This window comes from Blastomyces gilchristii (genome assembly GCF_000003855.2).
Source record: "Blastomyces gilchristii SLH14081 genomic scaffold supercont1.19, whole genome shotgun sequence".
Lineage (NCBI taxonomy): Eukaryota > Fungi > Ascomycota > Eurotiomycetes > Onygenales > Ajellomycetaceae > Blastomyces > Blastomyces gilchristii.
In genome coordinates this window covers 905,540-929,398 of record NW_003101664.1, presented here as the reverse complement: position 1 = coordinate 929,398, position 23,859 = coordinate 905,540, and the positions used below count along the sequence as shown (strand labels likewise).

Below are 23,859 nucleotides of genomic sequence, written 5' to 3'. Positions count from 1 at the left end.
GAACGCTCAGAAAGTTCCTCCTTGGAATAAAGAATAAAAGAGCTCGTTTCTAGGGTATAACTATATATCCCACCACCTATCAGTTTCCATTTTCCTGCCTCGGAGACTTATTTTAGACCATCCCATCCAGGGACTGGCTGTCAAAGGCACCAATTGAGAGCGAGATATATATATTTATATATATATATATATATATCTTAATCCATGAGCTTCTATTATCCGCGCGAAGGTTGGTCTGGGGGGCGGATGGTCAGATTCGGCCGCTTAGCTTCATATTATTGTAGTCAAAGCATTCCCGCGATTTGAGCTTTCCGGGCCGCACACACTACGGCGCAGTCCAATCAAATCCCCTAGCAGACTCTAAGACAAGAATAATCAGATGGTGAAAGATTCAGCTTGAGCACCAAGAGCACCAAGAGCGCCCGTCCTTCCAAGCCCAAAGGGGAAAAGCATCGATTTCACAACGAATCCATTCGTGTAAATATGCAAGTCAACCCTGTCAAACTTCCTCCGTACTATAGTTACTGTTAAATTTACTGCTTGAGAGCCGGCAATCACCACAGACGCAAAGATGACGATGGAGCATCCTTGTGAACGCCCCCCCCCTCATACTATTGGAATTCGTGCAGCAGTTTAATTCCCCTGCTCTCAGAAACTCAGGGTCTTTCTGGGTAGGAATTTCAGGGAATGTGTTCCGAGGGACGTTCCTTTCTCCATCGAACACTTGCCAGGGAACAATCTCGTATATTTCTTATCTATCTCGACCAAAAGCTACATATATATGTACTGTACATGTACATGTACATATTACAGTAATGCACTGGGAATGAGGCCCAAGACCCAAATCCCATGTTTGGCATCCCATTATCACAAGCCATGATGATGCGAGAACGGAACAGGCGCGAACATGGCCGCCTGATTGCTTAACTTTGCATTTAAGCCCTGGGAGTCTGGGACACCCATGCTCCCCGATCCAGCCCTTGACGGGCTGACACCGGCGAAAACTGCCTATCCCTACAGGTCTCGGCGGAGAGGGGACGAAGCAAAACCGTGTTGCATCCGTCGTACCGGTAGTTAACTATCAGATGCAAACGCAATGGTTATGCCAATATTGTCAAGTCCCAGAACGACCTCTATCTGGAAAACAGTTGATATGAGGAAGATAGATCGTTGTCTCTCCTATCCAGACAATAGAAAAGGAGGCGGGGATGTGCTTTTGACTGCTACCCCTCCGATACGGACCATGTATCACAGGCGTTTAGCCTCGCTGTTTTGGCGTCCTGTAGCATTACAGGTTTCGCATAGAGAGAGCCCGCAATTGAAAACAGCATCATTGCATTGAGTGCTCGACAAAGGCGGGTTCAGCTTGAGCTGACTCGTGGTACTGCCTGTTAAGTAGTTAGCACATGAATCAGTATGCCATCGAATATACGAGGAGCCTGATGGTTACGCAAAAGAAGTTGCCTGTCAATATAGAGATATCAAGGCAGATCGGCAAAAAGAGACATCAGATATCAGAGCCGCATTTTATTGCCGGCATGTAATTTTGTCCATTACTTGTATGGGGGCCACCTTGCGGGGGAACTATGTAACCATTACCATGCAGTGGACCTTCGGGTTTTCAATCAACCGGGAAAAGGAGGCTTGTTTTGGGCAATGCTGGGATGATAGCAGCTGAAATATCCCTTACAAGCAATGGCACGCCGTTGTATGTGCCGGGATTATTCACCAAAGCATACAGACTGTAGCACGCTGTCAATTAATTCTACTCGCACCGTCGCCGACTCAAACAAGGATAGACCATCACCTTCAGCGGCTAGATGAATACGCTCTGTTGCTACCCGATTTCAGTGAATCTTGACATTACGAGTAGTGGTTGGCGTGGCCCAAAGCTCAGAGATCATAGAGAACTGCCACTATACTGCCGTTATTGCACAGAGTGGAATATTTTTGATCGGAATCGCTGGCTCCTTAAGCTATGAGTGGCCGTTGAACCCTCATGATAATATCATGCAATCATATCCCGGATATATATGGGGAAATTGCAACTTCTCAGACGCAAGATCTGGCAAGATTGCATGAACACAGAATTACAGCATACACTCTACCTCCTGAAGGCATGCGAATAGGGTCCTAAAACTTGGTATATGTATGTACATGTACATGTACGTAAGTTCTTTCCTAGGTTCTAACCGTCGCCATCTAGTTACACTGCGTAACCAAGCTATAGATACTTTTTGTTCTCCATTTACAGCCTGCCTGTATTCGAGAAGGCTGTTGGGATTCTCTTTCCTCTCTGATACGATAGGTTATGGAGGTCGAAGAATTGCGGGACGAGGAGGCTGCGGCATGCACAGCCGGAACTCACCCCAGGCCTGATATGTAGCCAGATGATGAGAGAGATTTTCCAACTTTGGTGGCACCTTCTTGTCGCTAATGGCTTACTCGACTTGATTTCCAGCTATGCTGAGGATATCCCTGAGTGGGCAAGGAGGGGGCGTGCTCTATTTTGTAGGAGAAAGCCTGGGGAAGGGCTGTGAGTTAACAGGACTAGATACTGTTCATATTGATGGGTTTCTCTTCTGTCATTTGATACTTGCACTTTATCTCACTTTTGGTGACACTGATAACCCGGCTCAGGAAAAAACGGGAATTGTGCCACCGACGGACGGCACAACAGATAAGAGTGGAAAATCACATCTAATGATCCGGAGCCACCGTGAATGGAATAGAAACTGGAAGAATCAACAACCTGTAGTGGGCTATATACGTATAACTATGTTTTATGAGCCTATTTACATAAACACACAAAATTCCTACCATGAGAACAAAAAAGGGAGTCAAACATGACTGCGAGGCCCCGAATTTACCACTCCACTTGCCAATCACAAAACCTTAATCTCTGCCGGTCCCGTCAACGGCAAGTCAACCTTTGCGGATGACACCCCGGTTTCAGGATCATACTCGAACTGAGAACCCTCATCACCACCCTCCTTGGAAACTTTGGCCGGCTTCCCGTCACGACCCAGCACCGAGATAGAGGCGATCTTCAACTGGCCAATGGCCTCGTAGTCAAACTTACCCTCCATTCTGAATAGCCCCTTGCCATACGAGAATTGTATCTCCGTTCTATGCTTTTGCTCTAGAGATTCGCCATCGTCAAGGTATAGAGTTCCAGCAGCATTGCCATCAAGCCCGGGCGCAATGATAATGTCAAACGGTTGCTCGCGGAGGCCTTTGGTGGTGTTGGCACCGTTACTTCTAAGTGGGACGATGTTTCCCCCGCGGATATGGAGGGGGATGTGGGTGAAAGGGATATCGTTGAGAGTGATGGATTTGCCTTCGCCGCGGACTGGTTTGCCGGTGTAATAATCATAGAAGATATCGTCTGGCAGATATATGTCTACGCTTGTGGAATTCTCCTCCGTCACAGGGCTGACGAGAATGGCGTCTCCGTAGAAGAATTGAAGATCGATCGAGAAGGTGTTTTGGTCCTTAGGGTACAAGTAGAATAGCGGATTGAGGAGAGGTTCACCCGTCTTTGTCTGCCGGTAAAAGGCCGTATAAATGTAGTCAAGCAGTTTGTATCTAATTTCGATAGCTTTCCGGGCGGCTTCCGCGACCGACTCCCAGCGGTAGAATTCTTGGGATTCGGAGTCGAGACCGTTATGGTTACGGTAGAACGGGCTAAATGCACCAAGCATTGCCCATCTGGAGCAAAGAGTCTCCGTTGTGTTGCCTATAGACCCCAGTCAATTAATGAAATTCACCCCAAGCATCAATATTTATATGTGCGTACCTCCAAAGCCACAGACATCACTCCCCGTCATGGGTACTTGGAAGATGGATGTAAAAGCAAGCATCTGCCCGATTGATCTCCTATACTGTTCCCATGTGCTTAGATTATCGCCGAGCCTGTTCTCAAAATCGTCAGCACAGCCAACTAAATCTAGTTTCTCTTTTTGAACAACTGATCATGCTCACCATTTCCCAACATGGTTTCCAGCGCCCGCAAACGTACTACGCGTGATAACAAACGGCCTCACCGACGATCGTCTCTTGAGCATCGCAGTGCGAGATACTTGGCTCATCACTACAATCTTAATTAACCATCGATTCCAAAGGATCGAAAATAATATCGACGGAGGAAGAGAGAGAACTTACTGCTTCCGTAAATGTTATGTACATCATACTCAACCAAACCGTTTGCATGGACTAGGTCGGTGTCCGCAGTTTTGTTGCTGATGGATCCTGCCTGGTTGCGAATCTTGTACGGTGGGTTTATAAGCTCGCGGTTTGGAAGACCCTGCTTATGGCCATGTTTACCGTCTCTCTTCGCGCGGCTATGGGGCGGCTGGAACACTGGTGGAAATCCTGGAATGGGTCGTGGATTCAGTCGCACTGCGGGTGGTTCAGGGGGAAACTTGTTATCTACTGCGTACTTTTCTGGATCCTTACAAGGGTAGTTGCAGAAATTGGCAGGTTCATTCATGTCGATCCATAAGCCGTCGATATCTACTCCAGTTTGCGCGTCGAAAAATTGGGCAAATTCGTTCACCCAGTAGTTTTCTGCATTTGGATGGAACCAGTCTGGGAACGCTGTCACACCAGGCCACACAACACCTACTCGGGATTAGAAACGGGAACTTAAATTGTCGACATCTTTGATGCATACCTGTGTATATGGAACCATCAGCTCTTTTCAAAAAGATATCTTGCTCCACCCCCCTGTTGAACGCTCCATTATCAGAATACGCCACCGCAGGATCCACCATCACAATGTAATGTTGGTCATGCTGATGCAAGTAGTCCACGAGTCCCCGGACCTTTTTTATCGGAAATCGCTTCGGATCTAGGGTAAAAACTTTGCGGCGATCCATGTAGTCGATGTCCGTCCACATCGTCTCAAGCGGAATATTCGCCTGACTGTAATTATAGACCACCTCGGCAACGTCAAAGGCATCTCGATATCCATAGCGGCATTGATGGAACTATTTTAACGTCAACGAGGCGTTTTCTATCAACAGGAACGAAATAGCGGTAGGAGTATCTGTAAAATGGAAACCCACCCCAAACCCCCAGTAAGGCATCATGGCCGGTAGTCCCACCACCTCTGCGTATTGAGAGGCAGCTTGTTTTGGAGTCGGGCCAGCAAAGAAGTAAAGATCAATGATTCCACCTAGTTGATGTCGATCAATAAAAGATCCACCAAACCTCACTTTTTTCTGCGTCACTAACCTAGAGAATTGTATTCTAGATATTGACCACCATTCTCATTCCTATCGATCTTGACGTCCATGCCGTTAGAGTTAAGGAGAAACACGCCGTGAGTACCGGCTTCACCTCTGTGGTCAATGTAGACCGGGTGGTCGCCATATAAATTGGTCCCGGGCGGGATTCCGTATGCATCACGATTCCATAGAGTTGCAGTATAGTTCGTAGTATTCAGGCGGAAGGGATTTGTGTGCTCCCCCATGCCATAAAGGTTTGGGTCTGTTGGCAGGGAAGTGCGGAGATTCAAGTATTGCGATTGGAAGACGAGATTGGACCCTGCGGTATCAAAGAGAACCTCGCCATTATCTCTACGTGATACGGAAAAGGAAAATGGGGTTTCCACGTAAGAAAATTTCAGCAAAGATTTATGGTCTCCTCGTTCAGGCTGTGGCCGGGGGAAGACTGATTCTGGAACCTGGTAAACATCCTCATCGGCGTCATGAATTTTCACATGAAGCCGTGAATCTGCCATTCCAATGTCAATCGATTAGTACTAGACACTATTTAAATTTGTGAATATCATGACGCTTACCAGTTTCATATTCGACCCTGAGCTTCAGGTTCTTCAAGTCTTGGCCGTAGGTATTACATGGCTGCCCCGCGAGATGTAAGTCTGCAACGACAACGTTTTCTAGTTCATGGAAATTTGAAGCTTTATATCCGGGGCATTTAGCGATTGGAAGGGGCCCTTTTGGAGGCCGACAAGCAGCGCTCACAAGGCCGGGTAGGAGCAACAAGATGGGCTTCATATTTGTAGGACTGAAAGACAGGCTAGCTTTTCATCAAATAAACAACGTGGGTAGTTGGACCGAATTTATAGCCATAGCTCCATCTCCGAATCATCTTTAATAACCGTCCCGAAGATCCCCGGCACAATGATAGCAATGCAAGACATGCTGTAGAGTACAACAGTAACATCTTGCGGAGATTTGCATGCGTCTTTCTTTGTTGAATGTGGATAGGGCGACCGGAAAACTCGACGTATTTCGGGCGCGTTCTGGGCCCTAAACCCAGCTTCCCCAGCGTAGAGCATTCTTAGAAAACGTAATTGAGGCGGTTGATCATCGTAATAGCGCCATCTTTCCTTGACCTGTGCTTAGCTATTTGTTGTTATTCTCGACTTTGTGAAGTGCTTGCTCGTTTGACCACTGACTCTTTTCGAGCTTCAAGCTTCAAAGTGGAGGTCAAAAATCAGAGTCGGCTATTCAAAGTAGCATTGACTCTGGAAAATAAAAAATGCCCCTGGAGTTCATTCATCCTGCCATTATTTCTGTTCGAAGCTGAAGAACTTTTTTCTTTTTCCTCTGGGCAAAATCTTGTGGCAGGATGGAGCTTGCTTGCCAACCAAATTATCCAACATTAGGGCCGAGAGATCGTCGCCTTTACGCTGCGTAGTAGCAATTCGACGCTGGGAATCCGACTAAAACCTGGCACTAGCAGCACTTGTATGGGATCTGGAACAACCAACAGCGCCTTTGCGGTCCTCGATGGGGGCAATCTGCAGATTTCTTCCCTGAGTCAATTGACCGTCTATTGGCCGTCTATCATCACCTCAGGTAAGCAAAATCGAAGAATGTTCTAAGGTAACTATGGTTATCATTTTCAAAGGAGAAATCATTATTTGTGAGTTCCGAGCAGCACTGACAGGAAAAGGGTGCTGTCAATCTAGCTGGGTAGTTAAGCAACAGTTTGACATCTCCTCGTTTCTGTTTCTAGAGAACCTTTTTCCCCTGGATATATCTTAGTACCCCCCTCGAGAAATCCTGACATTAAGTTTCCCGGTATGTCCCCCCTGAAGCGGGAAAGCATGTGTCTTAACTAAATGAGACGTTTTTCCGTTAGACTAGAGATGATATCCTTAAAACAACGGGTTATCAGTTCAATTTTTAACGTTTTGATTGCTCTAGTTACCATCTTGCAATAGCGGAATTAAAACCAACCTAGGCTCATCAAACTATCAAGTTGGAAACAGTGTATGAGGGCAAGGACATATCTCCGTGTCCCCAGAGAAGTTTTCTGAAGTTAATAAATGGAAAAGGGGGATATTTGATATTTCCCTCTTGGCTCTATTTTTAGGCCTGTATAACTTTCTCTGGTTCACTGGGGCCGTTACATACCTACAGGGCTGAGATAGGTTCTTGTTTCTTCTGGATCAATACCTTGAGTCGGTGCTATCTTCTCTTTCTGCTGAATATATGACCCAGTGAAGGTGAACAATGCCGGAGCAAGCTCCTCAGGTTTTCCAATTTCATGCCTGGGCTTGATGGAATCAATGTCAATGACCCGGGGTTATTGGAATTGGCTCAAGGCGAAGTTGCATGTCAGAAGTTGTCAGGAAGTCAGTGTACTAGAGGCTCGGAGCCGAGAATATCTAATAAAACTTCAATCAAGTATTCATTTTACTATATAAAATTATCAAAAATTATCAGAAAATATATATAGTATTTTAACTATAGATACTTTAATTAATAGAAAATTGAAAAATTAACCTTTTAAAATAGTAGAAATGATTTATAAATAATATTATACAGTAATTATATTTTAAATATTATAATTAAAATATATCATTTCTATATTTATTAATAAACAGAAATCATTTTTCTCAGACACTCTATAAAGAGTTTAAAATATTTCATTTGAGAATAGTGTAAGCTCTCTGACAGTTGATTGACTCAGAAGGTAGCAGAACTTGACAGAAAGTGACAGTAGTTCAGACTGAATTAGCTTGAAGTGAAGTGACTGAGTTCACTGAGATAATGTTTGGCCCTTATTGGAAAAATCCAAGGAGGTCAGCCTCATTTTGTCCCAAGGTAAGTGTGTGGTTCATCCTTCAACGCCCGTTCTCAGAGCATTTTGCAAGGATTAAGGGAGCGAGTCATACAACAATTCACACTGTAAGCCTTTCCTGTTCAGATTAACGTGCTTTATTAACTCAATGCTTGGAGCTCTGAAGAGACCAAGAAGAATTTAATAATTTCAAAACTAGTCAAATAAATCACACAAAATCGGCTGTAATAATTCACAGTAGGGTATTAAGCATTGATGTAGAATCATATTTAAGTACATGTCTTCAGCTCGGAAGCCTGGGGCCTTTATCACTAGTTGTTTGGCTGGCCTCATCACCGGCCGTATCAAGGGACTCGCTGGCACGGATCTTCGGCGTTTTCGGATTTCCCGGAGGGACTTCTTCAACTGGAGCTGCAAAACTCCATTGGGCATCTTGATATTCGTTGGTTGACCCATCAGAATCATCCAGGATAGGCGTTGAATCTGAAGTGGTCCGGCGTTGGGAGATAGAAGAGTGAGCCTCGGAGTGCCTTTTATTTGCCGCTCTAATAAGTTCATCATCTCTTATTTCTTTTGCCCAATCTCGACCATTTCGGTATGCAGAAGCTCCTTGTCGAAAGGCCTCAGATGTATCAGTAAGGGCAAATGATCGGAGCTGTGTCATAAAATATTCAGGACGGCTATCTGGATTGTCTGACTTGCTGACATGTGTGGTGTACAGCTTTAATGTACCGCCGTGGTAAGTCGATGTAAGAGTGTAACCATTGTTATTGTAGGTTGGTTCTTGCTGATAGGATTGTAGAGTATGCATTCCGCGGGCACCCAGGGCGCCATTGTAGCATGCTTGCCGCGTGGTCACAGCAAGAGATCCATCAGGGCCTTTTACCTCCAAAAAGAAGTTTGGCATCATCGGGAGATCATCCTGTGTTGATGGGATAATTTGATCACTAAGAGCTTCGCGGATTGAATGATTCCGCTGTTCAGGACGTGCACCAAAAAAGTGATCTGGTTTGGCTGAAGACAATGTTCCATCAGTTAAGGGAGCAAGATTTCCAAATGAATACTCCCCTCCGACACATTTATGGTCACCAATATCACCATCAAGAACTGGATTCACTGAGATTGTAACAGGCTCTTTAGATGCATGCGCATCTGCTTCTCTAAAGTCCTCAAAGCACTTTTCAGAGAATTTTGAGGGAGAAAGAGAGGCTCGTGGTTGTGCCAATCTTTCCTGGATCTCCGCCAAGTTATCAGGTTTTGGCGTCAGGGTATTTATACTCCGGGGGATAAACACTGTGGTCGATTAGATGCTGCTGAAAATGGAGCTGGGCGTCCTTGAGCTCATCAGAACTGGATACTAACACACGTTAGTTGCTCTAAGTCGGCCTCAGTTTGTAGTTACATACATTCTTCAAATCAGATAGATCGGGACCACCCAATCTTGAGAGTCTTGTTATCTCCTTTAACTGAGTAGGCGAACAGTCACATAGAAACCCAGGAAGCCGAACGAGTTCCAGGCGCGAGTCCTGCTCAGCCTGAAACTGGCGGGTGTTGGGCCTACAGTGCCGGCGGTTAACCGGTTTGTGAAGCTTTTGCAGTTGTTTGAAAGTGCTGTTTCTTCGGTCGTGCTCTCTTATCGCATTTTTGGTTAAATAAATCTTCGACAAATTATCCCAGTAAGCTGAAGTGGAATGGTCAAGCTGCTGTCTCTTCGAGTGACGCTCTGAAGGATGCTCAGCTTGCTGCTGCCTCTTGCGCAGGTTGGAAGCTCCCAGTGGAGGCATATGGAGGGCAGGTGGAGTTAGCACTTCGATCATTCAGGTCAGAAGAAGTAAAGGTCTTTCTTTATATGATGCCCATCCATCCTGCCCTGGGCGCGTAGAGCGATTATTCTGTCAAAGCAACGTACGCAGTACCATTGGGGGCCAAGACGCTAAGTCAAATAAGGAATGATCGCTGTTTTAGCTCCTTCTTTGCATGGTGAGAATACAAAACCCTTGTACGGGGGTTGAATTGCTTTGACAGCCGGGGATATATATATATATATCGTGCCTCATTTGAGGGCAATTGTTCCCTCTGTCGATAATATTTTATTTTTATTTCATTCCTTTTCCCTCTTCCGATTGTAGGGTTCGGGTAAAATTTAACATTTGCTGGAAAGGCCACGGACTCACCCCGTTCCAGAAACTGAGACTTCGCATAAGCTTGAATGAAATCCATTGATTAAATATAACCTCTAGATAATAGTAGTCGCATTCATGCAGCAAATATGCAAGCCACCATGTGCGACTTCCGCATTCAGTTACTGAGTGGATGGAGGGGTAATATGAGGCGGGGCTCTCAGCGCCGAGCCCCTAGTACGACTTCTTGGACACTGTACGGAGTACATGTGTACATGTATGTACTACTGTACATGGAACATATGTACATGTACATACATGACTCAAGAGGTCTCTGGGATATGGAGCGATGATGGAGGCAAGCAAGGAGATGAATCAGTAGTGTGTCAGTTTTGCCGTTCACAGCTGCGCGTATAACTAGAGGTTCTATGGGGGCCCTAGGTGGTGTTATAAACTGGGTTCTATTTCGTGGAGTTCAGCCACCGAGATAATTCGCCTGGAGATGCGGGAAACGTCACTGTGCGAGATTGCGGGGCCCGAAAAAACACCACTCCGTAGGGTAATCGATTGATTGGAGAGAAGCAACCCCACTACTACTCCGTACATATTCTTCCGTTCTCAAAAACCAATATTGCAAGGGATATGCGCATGGCTGCGGCGCGTTTTTTGACCACTTTCAGTTTAGAGCCTTCTTGACTTTGGATGCCCTGAGTAGGCCATGACCGAAGTGCCTGAGATCCAAACGGATCCTTGTACTACTGTAAAGCTCATCAATCCATGGGTCTAAGTAAGGATCCTTGCTCTAGAAGCCTTTGAAAACGGCCGGTTAATCCTCCCGCTCGTCGGTGGCCATAGAGTTGATGTCGACAGTCTCTGAAAAACAAATCTCATCCAATCCAAATTTTCTTGGGGGGCAAAAATCCGAACCGCGTTATCAACTAGGCGGGTTTGTCGAATCGAATCTGTGCAATGATGGTATAATATAAATATATTGTCCCAATTCGCCTCAACAAGCCTCTCGGAGTTGAAGAAGTGAAGTGGAATAAAAGATATAGACATGAGAGCGAGTAGTTAACCAAGTTATTTATTAGTGATGCTGCTGACAAAGCCTTAGTTAACTAACTAGTTAAATCATGTGGCGCTGCAATTTTCTCCACGCCAGCCCTAGGCAGCACAGCGATAGAAAAGAGCACAAACATGACATGCCTTCACCAGAGTTTTGTGAAGCCCTGCTATTGTTGGCAACTCTCACACTATTAGCATAGCTCTAGGAATGTATCATTAACGTTACACGATTGGCCAGACTAACTAACAGCTAGGGTTGCCAGGTTGTACGGTTGCCAGTATATATAGCTTACTCCCCCACAACTTCAATTCACACGGCCAACTGAACGCTATCTCTAAGCATGATTGAAGCTGCTGGTTATCAGCTTACTCCCTATTATATACAATAATCATGGACTCTTCTTCACCAAGGACCTCGGGTCATGAGCCCCATGAACCCAATGGACTCCATGAATCGCATCAAGCTCATATACCCTCCAGAGTAACGTATACGGATGACTTGCCTACCTATGACTATGATGCTATGTGCGGGCAGATGGATATCAAACAGAGCGGTATTGACACAAATGCCCAAGTTGCAGGTACGTTGATATAGGGGTGTCATGCCTCCCCCCCACCCCAGGGCACCCTATCATTTTGCTGACAGTTATAGATGATGGTCGTGTCAACATCAATATCAAGGAACGTCGTGGAAGCCTGTCTAAGATATTAGGCCCAGCTTTTGAGACACAACAGAACCATCCTTTTGGTGCCTCCGCCTCGCTTGTTGGAGCAGATACGGGCCTCCCTGTCCCACGACTGAACATAGTTATTCAGATTGTTGGCTCTCGAGGGGATGTACAACCGTTTGTGGCCTTGGGCCGGGAATTGAAAAATGGGTACGGCCATCGTGTACGACTGGCCACCCATCCTACTTTCAAGCAATTTGTAGAGGAGAATGAACTAGAGTTTTTCTCCATTGGGGGTGATCCCGCTGAGCTCATGGCCTTTATGGTGAAAAACCCGGGCTTGATGCCCGGTTTCGATGCTATGTTCAACGGGGACATAGGCAAGCGTCGGAAGGAAATTTCAGAGATAATATCAGGCTGTTGGCGGTCGTGCTTCGAGGCTGGAGATGGCACTGGCGTCCCAGTCACGGATGATAATTTCGATGCCACCCAACTTGAAGGTGTCGAGCCGTTTGTTGCCGATGCGATTATAGCAAACCCGCCTAGCTTCGCTCACATCCATTGTGCCGAGAAGCTAGGTATTCCATTGCACCTTATGTTCACGTACGTTCCGCCTACGATTTGGCGAGCAATCTATCAAGCGTAACTAAACTGATCTAGTATTTAGTATGCCATGGTCTCCAACCCAGGCTTTCCACCACCCCTTAGCGAACGTTCAATTTTCTGATGCCGAAGTGGGAATTGCTAACTTTGTAACATATGCTCTTGTGGAGATGTTAACCTGGCAAGGCTTAGGTGATGTCATCAATAGGTTTAGGGAGCGGTCCCTTGGGTTGGACCCAATGAGTATGATGTGGGCTCCAGGCATATTGCCTCGACTTCGTATATCTTTTACCTACTGCTGGTACGCATGCCAATTAATCCTACTGCAAATGAGTTAACCCTTTGACTTTCAATTCAGGTCACCCGCTTTGATTCCCAAACCCAAGGACTGGGGTCCCCATATTGACATCGCTGGGTTCTTCTTTCTTCCTCTGGCTTCGAACTATACGCCACCCGATGATTTGGCGGCGTTCCTCGCAGCTGGACCTCCTCCAGTATATATCGGGTTTGGTTCCATCGTTCTTGATGACCCCAATGCAATGACCGAACTTATTTTCGACGCTATTAGAAAAACAGGACAGAGAGCATTAGTTTCCAAAGGATGGGGAGGTTTCGGTGCAGAAGAATTCGAAATCCCAGAGGGTGTTTTCATGATAGGAAACTGCCCTCATGACTGGTTATTCAAACGCGTGAGCTGCGTTGTTCATCATGGAGGTGCCGGCACGACTGCAGCAGGTATTGCATTGGGAAAGCCGACCGTCGTCATCCCATTCTTTGGAGACCAACCGTTCTGGGGTTCCATGGTTGCGAAGGCAGGGGCAGGCCCTAAGCCAATTCATCACAAGGAACTGACCGCAGACAACCTGGCGGCTGCCATCACTGCTGCACTCGAACCAGGGGCCAAACGCAAAGCAGAAGAGCTTGGGGCAAAAATTAGCCACGAGCAGGGTGTACAAGCAGGCGGAAAATCGTTTCACAAGGAACTGGACATCGACTCGTTGCGCTGCATGGTCCTTCGCAATAAACCTGCTGTGTGGCTTGTTAAGAATTCCAATATCCGCTTAAGCTCATTGGCAGTAACAACGCTTGCAAATGAAGGAATTTTGGATCTTGGCGACCTCAAGATGTGAGCAATCCGTCAATGCCCTACACGAGGTGAAGGTTCAACTACTGATGATTTCTCACAGATATCGGCCACGGGAGTATCATACAGAACCCGGACCCCGAGATCCAATAACTGGAGGAGCCGGCGCCTTGATAGAGACACTTGGAGATTTTACCATGGGCGTTGCTGATATTCCGACTGATATCTTATTTGCTTTAACAAGCTCTGCCTGCCGTCGCCATGCGAAGAGAAAGTCAAAATCTGCCTCACATTCGCGTAAGGGTTCGCAGGTGTCTGCGGACACCGCTACACCGTCGCTTACCTCGACCACTACTCCCTCAGAAATAGGAACTGGCTCTGAGCATTGCATTCCTATTGTATCTGTTGAGGATAACTCAGATGGTATAACCGAACGCACGTCTGCTAGTAGTCCAGAGCGTGATGGTTCCGTGTACGTATAGCTTGCTCACCGTGTTGTAAAAATCACTATTTCTCCGCATACTAACTACTCATCCCATAAGCCCAAGGATTCACAAACGCAAGTCCTCGGAAATCCGGAATATTAGGGCTGCGGACATCGTACTTGCAGGGCAGACGGCGAAGAGGATGATCAATATGGGCCTCAAGTCCCCAATGGGATTCAGCTTGGGTGTAGCAAAGGGGTTTCACAATGCCCCGAAATTGTATGGTGATACCACCGTGAGGGAGTCTCCAAAGGTTACGGGCTTCCACAGCGGCCTGAAAGCTGCTGGAAAGGTATAGAATTTAACGACACTAGTATGGCTCTTAAGACTTCAACGCTAACTCTAGAATAGGAGCTCGGATACGGATTCTACGACGGAATCTCTGGCCTGGTTACGCAACCCCTTGCTGGGGCCAAAGACGGAGTTGGTGGTATGGTGAAAGGCTTTGGCAAAGGAATAGGTGGTTTGATACTTAAGCCAGGAGCAGGTAACTACGCATTCCTCTTCCATTATGCCACATAGCTGTGGTTCTGATATGTGTGCTTCCCTAGGAATCTTTGCCTTGACAGGCTATACCATGAGTGGCGTTTACAAAGAAATCCAAAAACGCTTGGGAACGAGCGTTGATAACTATATTATCGCGTCGCGAAGTATAGAAGGATACGAAGAATGGAAACAGGCTCCCAAGGGCGTGCGCGATGCAATTGTTCGAGGTTGGTACTCTCTCCGGGCCAACCCAGATGTCAAGATAAGGGGTTCAACATTTGCGTCCGAACTGGAGGCATTATCACGAGGTGTTTTCGATCACATTTATACATCATCGGAAGCCAAGCGCCGGATATCCAGGAGCAGCTCTCCAGCCAGGACGGGATCCCCGCCCCCCGAACGCCTCTTCCATACTTTCCGTACTGCCAGGGAGAGAACGTCCTCTTGCCCACCCCGTCAGTGCCATCATGATAATCATCATCATCATCATGACCCACGACGAAATACCATGTGCCCATCCGTCGCCAGCGGAATTGAAGAAGCAATTCATAAGTCCGTTGAACAGTCATCCTGTACAGACGCCGAAGAAGCTAGGTTGATCGAGTGTGCCCTCCGTGCTAGCGTCCTTGAACTACAGGCAGCCGAGGCGGATGGGGAAAGTGAGGAACACGCGTACACGCGTGCAATCAAGGCGAGTATCGAAGAAGCGCAGCGAGCACAACGGGAAAATTGCCACCACACTCAGCCCCATCCCCACACACGTCCGGATATTCTCCTCGATGGACAACATCTCACAACTTCACCCCCTAGCTCGCCCACACCCAATATTTACGCCGACCAAGCGGATCAGGATGGAGACGAAGTGGGAGATGAAAATGACGACCTTGAACGCACGCTCGCCGAGTCGATTCGAAGCTATGCTGAGGAACAATTACGTGATGAAGAGGAGATGGAGGCGCTTACGGAATATATGCTATGGAAAAGTGCAAGGAACTGCTCAGGTTCAGAACAAGTGCAGCAAACTCAGCCAGAGAAGCAGACCAGCACTGAAGACCTGCGCAAGGCTCTTGAAGAAAGCTTGAAGACGAATGAGACAGATGCAAAATCTTCCTGATCTAGCTGGTATATGTTTTATTTTATCTTCATCTGATTTTGATGATTCTGTTACTTTTCATTGTTGTTTAACTATCTTAGTGGCTTGCTGAATACCCTTGACAGACAGAATATCTTTTTTTTGGGTTTTTCTTTACGATTTTATTATGAATATTCGGCTATGATTACCTCATGTCAAGCATCTGGTTCTTTCTGTCGTTCTTTCCATCTCTTCACTCCGTAATTTCACGGGGAATTCGACTTCATGTTTCAATTTAGCGGTGTGCGTAAACATCGATGGCCATAGATCTGCATATGCATATGTATCTGGCACAACAGTTTTAGATCATGAGTTACAACAGGTGTGACGGAACAGGCCTGTCATCTGCGATTTCTATGCCTCCATTATTTTTATGGCTTTGTTCTGAGCGGAAATAGATATCTAATATGTATGCCATTTTCTCAGATGTTGCATACAACATACACCCCTTTTCCAGAGCCAGAGCCGCAAGACAAATCCCACCGGATTTCCCGGACACTTGCATGTCCACCTATTCCTTCAAAGTAGGGAGAGAATTTCAACGAAAGGCTCCAGTGAAATCCTGGACTGTCCTGCCTGCAAGGCCATGCGAGACACCTCATGTGGCCCCCTCCCTTGCCAGCATAAACTGGGCAGATATCTAAATAAATCATGGGATATCTCCCTCCTGTGCCCTGCGCGCCTGCCTCACACCATATACGCGTCCTATACTAGACATGTGATGCGGCTTAAAATTGACGAGGGGATCGTTTCAATATCAACATCAACATCAATGTCAGCATCGACAGTTCTATTCTCTCTCCTTCATCTTGCTTCTTTACACTCATACCTATCAGAACTGAAAAAAAAAAAAAAAAACCGAAACCGAAACCCTAAACCCTCCAACAATTTTATATACCCTACAACAGCTACAGAGGAGAGATAAAGCTACCGTCCAAAACCATAATGCGCGCAGATAGCTCCAGCAGCGTCACGCGTGCCATCATCGCAATTGTGGTGGCAGCAACGCTCGTTAGCACTGTAAGCGCCGTATGGACCTGTCCTAGTGAACGTGGGCCCTTCTGCTGCGGGAAATATGCGAGGCTCCGTGAGAGTCCGACTGTGCTTATTGGGGTTGAGTGTATATATACATTTTTTCTGCCTGTGTCTCTTCCTGCGGAGAGTTTTATATGTTATGTTATGTTATGTTGTTGGTTTTTTTTTTTTTTTTTTTTCTCTCTTCTCTTGCCAGACTTATTCGTAGTGCACGTTTTGAAATCACAGACATGGACGATACTCCCTCTCCTTTGCTCTCTGTTTCTTGAGTCCTTTTTAGTGAGAAGCAAGTTTGACTAACAGAACATCCTCCGCCCGGGAAAACGATTCAAACCAACAGGCATTGATGCACCTAGAAACGATAACTGTATCGACGGAAGAGCTGTTCGATGCTGCAAGGCAATGGTATTCATTATTCATCTCTCCCCTTGTTGTCACCACTGGTTTATAGCATCACATACTCTTCACCCTTCCTCCCCCTTCCTGCAACTTTTTTTTTCCTCTTGATCTGTCCTGTTCCCTCTAGATTTTCTAACGACCATATCTCATCCTTATCTTTCCCGAACGAACTAGAAACCAGAATCTCCGAGAGATCCCAAGTTCCCCCCAGACCCGTCGGCGAATTATTACTGCGATAGCAGGGCTGTTGGGTATTCGCAGGGATGAATATGAAAAAGTGGAAAGTTGAGGAGGTAGCTAGCCTCTGGGAACAAATAAAGCAAGGGGGGAGCTGATATAGACGGGACTCAATGAAAGAGGGGAATGGATGGTGGGATGTTTGAGGGAGTGATAATGTGGATTTGCGAGAAATAGAATTTATCTGATATGTGATATTTGGTGCGGGGAGGTATGATGGTATGATGATTTGATGTGGTGCGGGTTATCTTGTGAGAGTATCTCAAGCCACGGAATGATATTTGCCTTTCCAAAAAAAAAAAAAAAAAAAAAAAAAAAAAAGGAACTTGATAGTTAAGTTACCTCCTTTGATAATAGAAGACGAGGCAATTTATTCTCCAAAATGAAAATCATGAAAATCTCAGAGTACATACAGTGCATGCATAGATTTCTTAAATCCTGCAAGCAGAAAAATATAGGATATTTTCCAGCTTTTACTGGAAGATAACTTTTTTTTCATATATTCCACATGCGATACCCCTTTCTGAAAAGGCCGGCTGGGAAGACTCAAAAAGGATGTCTCTCTGTATCACAATATTTTACTTCTCATTCTACGCTCAACAACAGTTTTACAAATGAACTATATAAATTTATATGATCTATTTCATATGTACGGAGTATAATGTACATAAATATCTTCCTGCATTGCTGAAGAATGAAGTAAGATAGATCTGGTGGCCGAGCATTCGATAGGCGCGGGAGTTCGAAGGTTGATCATGTTAGATGTTTAAATATTCAGACGCAACAGGCATTAACCTCCCGACTCTGGATAAGAGAACGGAAATACTTTATGCTGGTAACAGAGATAGTTACAGCTTAAATTTTTGATGCCAATTCAAACTTTTGAAAGAATCCTGCGTACAATATTCTCCATTCAAAAATAGGCGTATTTTACTGATATTCTACTTATATCTGATGTTGTGTTGAAGATATTATTTTTTCCCCCTTTAAATAGTTCCTCTTTTACATGGTGAGCGCATAAAAAAGATACATGTACATGTACAAGTTGTGTTATGATAATTACATTGTGGCGAGGGAAGTGAAGGGATGAGTAGAAGCTGAGCCCAGGTGGGTTGGTGCATTTTCGTTGTTGTTTTTCCATGCTCTAGGGATTCAGAAAGTTTCCCCCCTTAATAAGTCTCGTTTAACGTGCTGGATGGCCTTCGAAGAGGGAGGCGGGGCGGGCACTGGGACGGGGGGTATGTTCTCAGGAATGGAGGGGTAAATCCCCATAGCGCGGGTGGTTAAATATCTGCTGAACAAGTAAAACCAATCGCCCTCGCTGATTGAATGCGCGAAAGTTGCTTTCGTGCGCGGCCATGTCGATTCCCACATGAGGAGCCTATTTCACTCTGGCTTAACATCCCACAGCGCCTCCGCATTACGCCGGAAGAGCCTCTCCGCCATACCGGCGTCCTCCTCCGCACACCATCTCAGGCAAGTCTCAGCAAACGGCGCAATATCGATACCCTTAAAGCGCGTATGTGGCCAATCCGTCGCAAAGACTAACCTCTCCCTACCCGCACGCATCAGCTTGCGCGCCAGTACACCTAGGTGCTGGAACTGCGGGTCATCGCTGAGCCGGTAGGGTGCGGATATCTTGACGTATGTACTGCCCTGCTCCAGCAGGGAAATGAGTGCGGTAAACCCAGGCAAGGCGTAGGGGTTAAATGGCGAGGAAGATGACGACAACGGTAGTGTCGGTTTCGCAAAATGATCCAGACATACCTTCACGCCCAGCTGGGGTATGATGGGTACGAGATGTGGCAGGGTCTCCATGGGCGCGTAGAGCTGTAGCACCCAGCCCAAGTCACGGATGACATCTGCATACCGGCGTAGCATGCTCTGTAGCTCTCCCACACTCAGCTGCTGAGGTACGGAGACAAAATTCAACCTTACCCCTCTCACCCCAAGCCGGTGCCAGGTTGCCAAAGTGCCTTCGTCGTCGTGATCGCGACGGCGCCGTTCTTCATCGATGATGGCGGCCGCGTTGAAACAAACTACACCCCTACCATGTTTAGGCCCTAGCTGTTTGAGGCCGTCGAGCAGACAGGAATTATCATAACCATATATGGAAGGCTGGACGAGGACTAAGTTGCGGATGCCCAGGGTTGATTCGAAGGCGAGGGCGTCAGAGAGGTTGTGGGGTTTGCAAGGGGTGTAGGCGGCGGCTGCGGAGAGAGGGTAGCGAGAGGGCTCTACGATATGCATGTGGCTATCCCAAGAGTTTGCTGGGAGACACTGGGGCATGGAGTTGGGCGTATGTGTAGAGGAGGACGAGGATAGGGGTCTCTGGGTTCCCCTGGGCGATAGCCATAGCCTCTTTGCCCGCGGTATGGGCTGGAGGGAGGGAAGGGCTCTGACGCGGAGTACACCCATTTGGGAGCCAGTTACTGATGTGCTCTGTATTGGAGCGTGGGATTATTTACACTAGGCTAGCAGCAGCAGCAGCAATAGCTGCAGAAGACTGTTGGCCGTGTCTGTTGCTGTATTCTGGGCCAGTGGAGAGGTTCGGAATCTCGCCGAAACCAAATGTTTTAAATAACTAGTCAGCATCGCAGCTGTCGAACAGCCTAACGATCCCGGAGACAAAGAAAAAACATGGCAGCTTCGGTCTTAATTGAGTGCACAATAAATATATACATATTTCTAGGTTTTCTAAACTGTGTAGTAGATTTTCTAATATACATCTACTATGTAATGTAATGTACATGTACATGTATGTACATGTTACCAAGGGAGACTATATCCAACTCCTGAAAACGCAATCTTGGAAAATAAACAGGTCAGGACAAAGCAGAAAAGCAATCGCTCAGGTTTCGCGCCATAAATAACTTTCAGAAATCAACACAACAAGGAAGGGAATGACGGGAAGGGGGGAAAAAAAGACATGAAATAGCGAGGGGAAGCTCTCTATCACAAAATAAACCAGTAATGCCACCAGCGCAACGATATAGAATATCCATGGATATAAAATAAAAGTGCAAAGAAATATATATAAATCATATCCCCTCCCCATCCTCCCACCCGGGATAAAATTCCCCACCCATATTAGCCGACAACGGCTCCACATACGAAAACGCCTCAAACAGCTCCGGCGCAATGTCATACACTCCTTCCTGTTTCAGCGAATCCGGTATCACCAAGGACGGGTCCGCATCCGCGAGAATGCGAAAAGGGTCTTCACCAACGCCAGACTGAGTTGTCAGCGGGGGAGGGGCGAAGCTGAATGCACCATGTGACGGGACGGCGTAAGGATACGGGGACTGGGAGGTTGGCAACGAGGAGGAAGGCGAGTTAGTGGAGTTGTCGTTGTGGGATTTCTTGGCGTCTGCTGATGGGTCGCGGATGTCGATACCAAGTTTTTCGAGTTCTTGTTCGATTAGCTTTAGGGCAGTTTTTATCACTTTGCGTTTGGGTTTGGTTAGCTATGTATACGTATGATTTAGGACTGGGTTTCTTTTCTTCCATCTCGTCCACTAGCAGGGAGAAACTGGTACGGAGTGCGTGCCACTCACCAGGATTAGAGGCTGTAACCCGGGTTAAAGCAGCTATGCAGAATCTCAATTTGTCCAGTGTTGATGGGGATGCATATCTCAATGCCTGCATCTCAAGCAAGAATATTGATGCCGCAGTATAAATGCTGTACGCCAGAGATAAAACGACATGTCCGTCTCCGAAAGTGCGTCGGTAGAGGTCGAAGAGGGTGATTATAGACGTAGCGGATGATATGCACTTGACAAGTGGCTTCGCGTTGCTAGTCACTTGGGCTGAACCCCTGAATGGTCTCGAACAGAGGGTTGGTCTGTGCAGGAGAATGTTTGTCGTGTGGTATACGCAGCTGGGACACGGCGGTAACGAGGTATGTAAGTAATGGGAATTTCCTCGTTCCGCAATGGCCTGAAAAAAAGGGAGCAGGAATCATACTTCAACGTAACAATATGGCTTGGCGGAGAGTAGGGCGGGAGATAGTCGACGATGAGTTTTAGAAACACGGGTAGCTCGTCCCACCATTCTTCAAGGTTGCGGCTCTGTTGACCCACGCAGGTTTGAAATTCAGCCTCTGTGCTTTTGCGGATCGGGTCGTATACGTGGATTATAATCTGGTTGAGGATTTCCGTTAAAGAGCACATCTTCATAAAACATGACGTTGCATAGGCCTGTGTTGGTGGATAGTGTGTGCCTTCGGGGAAGACAATACCATGAGGTGTCCATATCTCAATTTCGGCCGTGTCATCCACTATAAAATGATTTACACATGTTAGCTGAAACCTAGCTCCTTGAGCCATCGTAACTCAGATGAAAATCGAGCTCAACAATGGGCTTACTGACATAATATCCGTGGCGGGCTGACAGGTGTATCTTGAATGATAGGAGATCTGCCAAAATAAAGAGAAACTAATTTGTCCCAAAAGTAGCAACTCCAAAAGAGACGATTTCGAACCTCGATATCCTCATCGGAGAACTGTACAGAGCCAGAATACTTCCTGCTGTCAATAGTGATACCCAGATCCTCGACTAGCCTAAATGCCATACCGCTGTATACCCAGGCCTGCGTAGTGTTGCCCCGGCCACATTCTTGTGCGCTTAAGAGGAGCAGTGATTGCACGATAGGTATCTGGCCATTGCCCGCCTTCAGAGTGTTGAATAAACCGGAACAGGCCTGATCGAAAAACTGGGTTCCGCCGCTGGACGCGTCGATATATTTGGTGATTTTTAGCTCATCCTTGCACCATCTCATTGAATGAGATAGGATTGCATTCAACAAAATCTCAGAGAAATACGGGCCATTCATTTTCATGTCACCTGCAAAACAACCAGTGAGCAAAAACGCACCCTTACACGTGCCGCATAAAACAGATAGAAAGCAAAAAGCAAGCAAGGGTGAAATTTTTCCAAGAGTATCAACTGACGTGTAAATGCCGGTCGATAAACGAAGTTGTAAAGCGGGTGTATCCAACACCAATGCGAATCGAGCAGATATTGAAACGGGTCCTAATTCGAAGAAAGAAAGAAAAAGGAAGATAAGAAGCTCAGTATATCTCCACTTCCCATATTAAAAGAATGAAGAAGAAAAAGGCAGAGGAAACAATGTAAACATTTAGTCTGCGTCCTCTTACTGGTATGGTGGCCAACTGTTCAAAAGCCCTCTCCCTCCATGCATTGTTGATGAGGCGTTCCTTTCGGCTATCGAGCTCTGCAGCGGCGGGCAACAATGGGTTCGCTTCCTCAGGCGCAAGACTGCTGGGCAGCTGGAATAGGCTGGTTGGGCCGTAAATAGAGATGCGCCCATCATCTCCAATTTTCAACCTGTCAATGCCTCTAGCCAAATCTGACGGGATATGCTCGATGTTGTCGACGCCGTGGGACACGCCAGTTCTCAATAAATTCTCCCGCGGCTCGTCGACATGCATTTGCTGCTGCTGATGTTGTTGTGAAATTTCCTGTCCTAGTCCTCCATCAATATTCCCAGTCCCGCCCTGTAGATTTGCGAGGGCTGTTTCGAGCTCAGCCACGCGAGCTTCAAGGGTTTTTGTGTAGGACAGGGTGGGCGTTCTGCACAAGGTTGCACCAAAATAATTAACAAAGAAAGGTAAGGATCCGCAGGCAAAAGAAAGCTCAGCCCAAAATGTGCATTTGCTTTTTGAATGCGCAAATGTTTAAGCCATTATTGGCCCAAGGAAGCCACTGTTTATTATCCGCAACTCACAGGCTATATATGCAGGTTTCCCCACGGGCGGCGCATCGCGAGCAGGAAGGATTGGCTCCATTGCATTTGACCTAACAGCAAAATTGGATCTCCCCACAAGTCGGGGAGGGATATGGACTGGTTAACGAAGAATGTCTTTCAAAGTAAACAATGATCCCTGAAAAACTGACGTGCAAGGAACCGGGGTGTAGGCTTCTTGGAGCGGAAGGATATAGGAGTAGGTAAGCCATAAAAACGCGGGATAAACAACCACGCAACAACCGCATCCACAACCACAGCCGCACCGCGTACCTTGCGTTTGCGACATGCTTCACAGGAGAAGGCACTCTTCCTGGTCAAGCCAGGTTTTGCTGGCTTCTCAGACATCGGATGGAAGCGACAGGGAGGAAGACAGTCCAAGGAGGGGGGGTACTCTCTCAAGGGCTGAGTGAGGGGCACAACAGAAGCCGGGGGGAGCAATCAAATAATGCCAGAAAAACCCCGGCAATTCCCCATCTCGAGAATGGGCTGTCTCGAAACTGCCCTTAGCCCGTTCTCCCGGAATTCCCAACCCAGGGCCGCGCAGTCGAGCGGCGAGGTTTCCCAGCGGTTGTCGGTCAGAACGGGAATAGTTTGAGGCGTTAGCCCGGAGATAGAGGCTCGGAAGGAACACCGTTTAGCCGGTGACTGTATATAACATACGGAGTAGTTACCGCATTTTTTAAACACGAATTATAAGAAGAAATGTTACATCGC

General features: G+C 46.7%; 5 protein-coding genes across 7 annotated transcripts; 1 reads left to right on the top strand and 4 right to left on the bottom strand.

Annotated features, from left to right (window-relative positions):
* Nucleotides 1-2,735: 2,735 nt before the first annotated feature.
* Nucleotides 2,736-7,599, bottom strand: BDBG_07558 (alpha/beta-glucosidase agdC). Its single transcript, XM_002622110.2, has 9 exons — nt 7,392-7,599; nt 5,807-7,267; nt 5,239-5,739; nt 5,070-5,179; nt 4,676-4,991; nt 4,165-4,623; nt 3,985-4,093; nt 3,800-3,915; nt 2,736-3,739 (listed from the first exon to the last, which is right to left on the bottom strand). The coding sequence occupies exons 2-9, from the start codon at nt 6,021-6,023 to the stop codon at nt 2,886-2,888; spliced, it is 2,682 nt and encodes an 893-aa protein (XP_002622156.1). The 5' UTR covers nt 6,024-7,267; nt 7,392-7,599; the 3' UTR covers nt 2,736-2,885.
* A 275-nt stretch (nt 7,600-7,874) lies between these two features.
* Nucleotides 7,875-9,845, bottom strand: BDBG_07557 (uncharacterized protein; the record flags this gene model as incomplete). Its single annotated transcript, XM_002622109.2, has 2 exons — nt 7,875-9,292; nt 9,468-9,845. 2 exons carry the CDS (start codon nt 9,843-9,845, stop codon nt 8,345-8,347), a joined length of 1,326 nt encoding a protein of 441 aa, XP_002622155.1. The 3' UTR covers nt 7,875-8,344.
* Nucleotides 9,846-10,936: 1,091 nt separating this feature from the next.
* Nucleotides 10,937-16,930, top strand: BDBG_07555. Of its 2 annotated transcripts, XM_031723148.1 has the most exons (9): nt 10,937-11,244; nt 11,308-11,827; nt 11,899-12,517; nt 12,582-12,818; nt 12,876-13,643; nt 13,705-14,073; nt 14,144-14,378; nt 14,438-14,573; nt 14,638-16,930. In XM_031723148.1, the coding sequence occupies exons 2-9, from the start codon at nt 11,638-11,640 to the stop codon at nt 15,684-15,686; spliced, it is 3,603 nt and encodes a 1,200-aa protein (XP_031580250.1). In that variant the 5' UTR covers nt 10,937-11,244; nt 11,308-11,637; the 3' UTR covers nt 15,687-16,930. The 2 variants fall into 2 exon arrangements, with proteins under 2 accessions (XP_031580250.1, XP_031580251.1); XM_031723149.1 differs by lacking the exon at nt 10,937-11,244 and having other exon boundaries at nt 11,273-11,827.
* Nucleotides 16,931-18,108: 1,178 nt separating this feature from the next.
* On the bottom strand, nt 18,109-20,034 carry BDBG_07553 (TIM barrel metal-dependent hydrolase). Its single transcript, XM_002622105.2, has one exon. It carries the CDS (start codon nt 19,791-19,793, stop codon nt 18,762-18,764), a length of 1,032 nt encoding a protein of 343 aa, XP_002622151.1. The 5' UTR covers nt 19,794-20,034; the 3' UTR covers nt 18,109-18,761.
* Nucleotides 20,035-20,039: 5 nt separating this feature from the next.
* Nucleotides 20,040-23,778, bottom strand: BDBG_07552. Of its 2 annotated transcripts, none has more exons than XM_031723146.1 (8): nt 23,416-23,778; nt 23,125-23,195; nt 22,514-22,970; nt 22,328-22,409; nt 21,747-22,220; nt 21,342-21,654; nt 20,933-21,255; nt 20,040-20,820 (listed from the first exon to the last, which is right to left on the bottom strand). In XM_031723146.1, the coding sequence occupies exons 1-8, from the start codon at nt 23,488-23,490 to the stop codon at nt 20,417-20,419; spliced, it is 2,199 nt and encodes a 732-aa protein (XP_031580248.1). In that variant the 5' UTR covers nt 23,491-23,778; the 3' UTR covers nt 20,040-20,416. The 2 variants fall into 2 exon arrangements, with proteins under 2 accessions (XP_031580248.1, XP_031580249.1); XM_031723147.1 differs by having other exon boundaries at nt 22,535-22,970.
* Nucleotides 23,779-23,859: the final 81 nt, after the last annotated feature.

Bases quoted from the DNA above. Each gene is read 5' to 3' on its own strand.
- BDBG_07558 (XM_002622110.2), bottom strand. From the start codon at position 6,023: ATGAAGCCCATCTTGTTGCTCCTACCCGGCCTTGTGAGCGCTGCTTGT. The intron at 5,180-5,238 runs GTTAGTGACGCA...GACATCAACTAG, and splicing joins TCTAGAATACAATTCTCTAG to GTGGAATCATTGATCTTTAC. The intron at 4,094-4,164 runs GTAAGTTCTCTC...TTAAGATTGTAG, and splicing joins ACATAACATTTACGGAAGCA to TGATGAGCCAAGTATCTCGC.
- BDBG_07555 (XM_031723148.1), top strand. From the start codon at position 11,638: ATGGACTCTTCTTCACCAAGGACCTCGGGTCATGAGCCCCATGAACCC. The intron at 12,518-12,581 runs GTACGTTCCGCC...TCTAGTATTTAG, and splicing joins CCATTGCACCTTATGTTCAC to TATGCCATGGTCTCCAACCC. The intron at 14,574-14,637 runs GTAACTACGCAT...GTGCTTCCCTAG, and splicing joins GATACTTAAGCCAGGAGCAG to GAATCTTTGCCTTGACAGGC.
- BDBG_07553 (XM_002622105.2), bottom strand. From the start codon at position 19,793: ATGGGTGTACTCCGCGTCAGAGCCCTTCCCTCCCTCCAGCCCATACCG.
- BDBG_07552 (XM_031723146.1), bottom strand. From the start codon at position 23,490: ATGTCTGAGAAGCCAGCAAAACCTGGCTTGACCAGGAAGAGTGCCTTC. The intron at 22,971-23,124 runs GTGAGTTGCGGA...AACCTTGTGCAG, and splicing joins GAAACCTGCATATATAGCCT to AACGCCCACCCTGTCCTACA. The intron at 21,655-21,746 runs GTCAGTAAGCCC...ATCATTTTATAG, and splicing joins CAGCCCGCCACGGATATTAT to TGGATGACACGGCCGAAATT.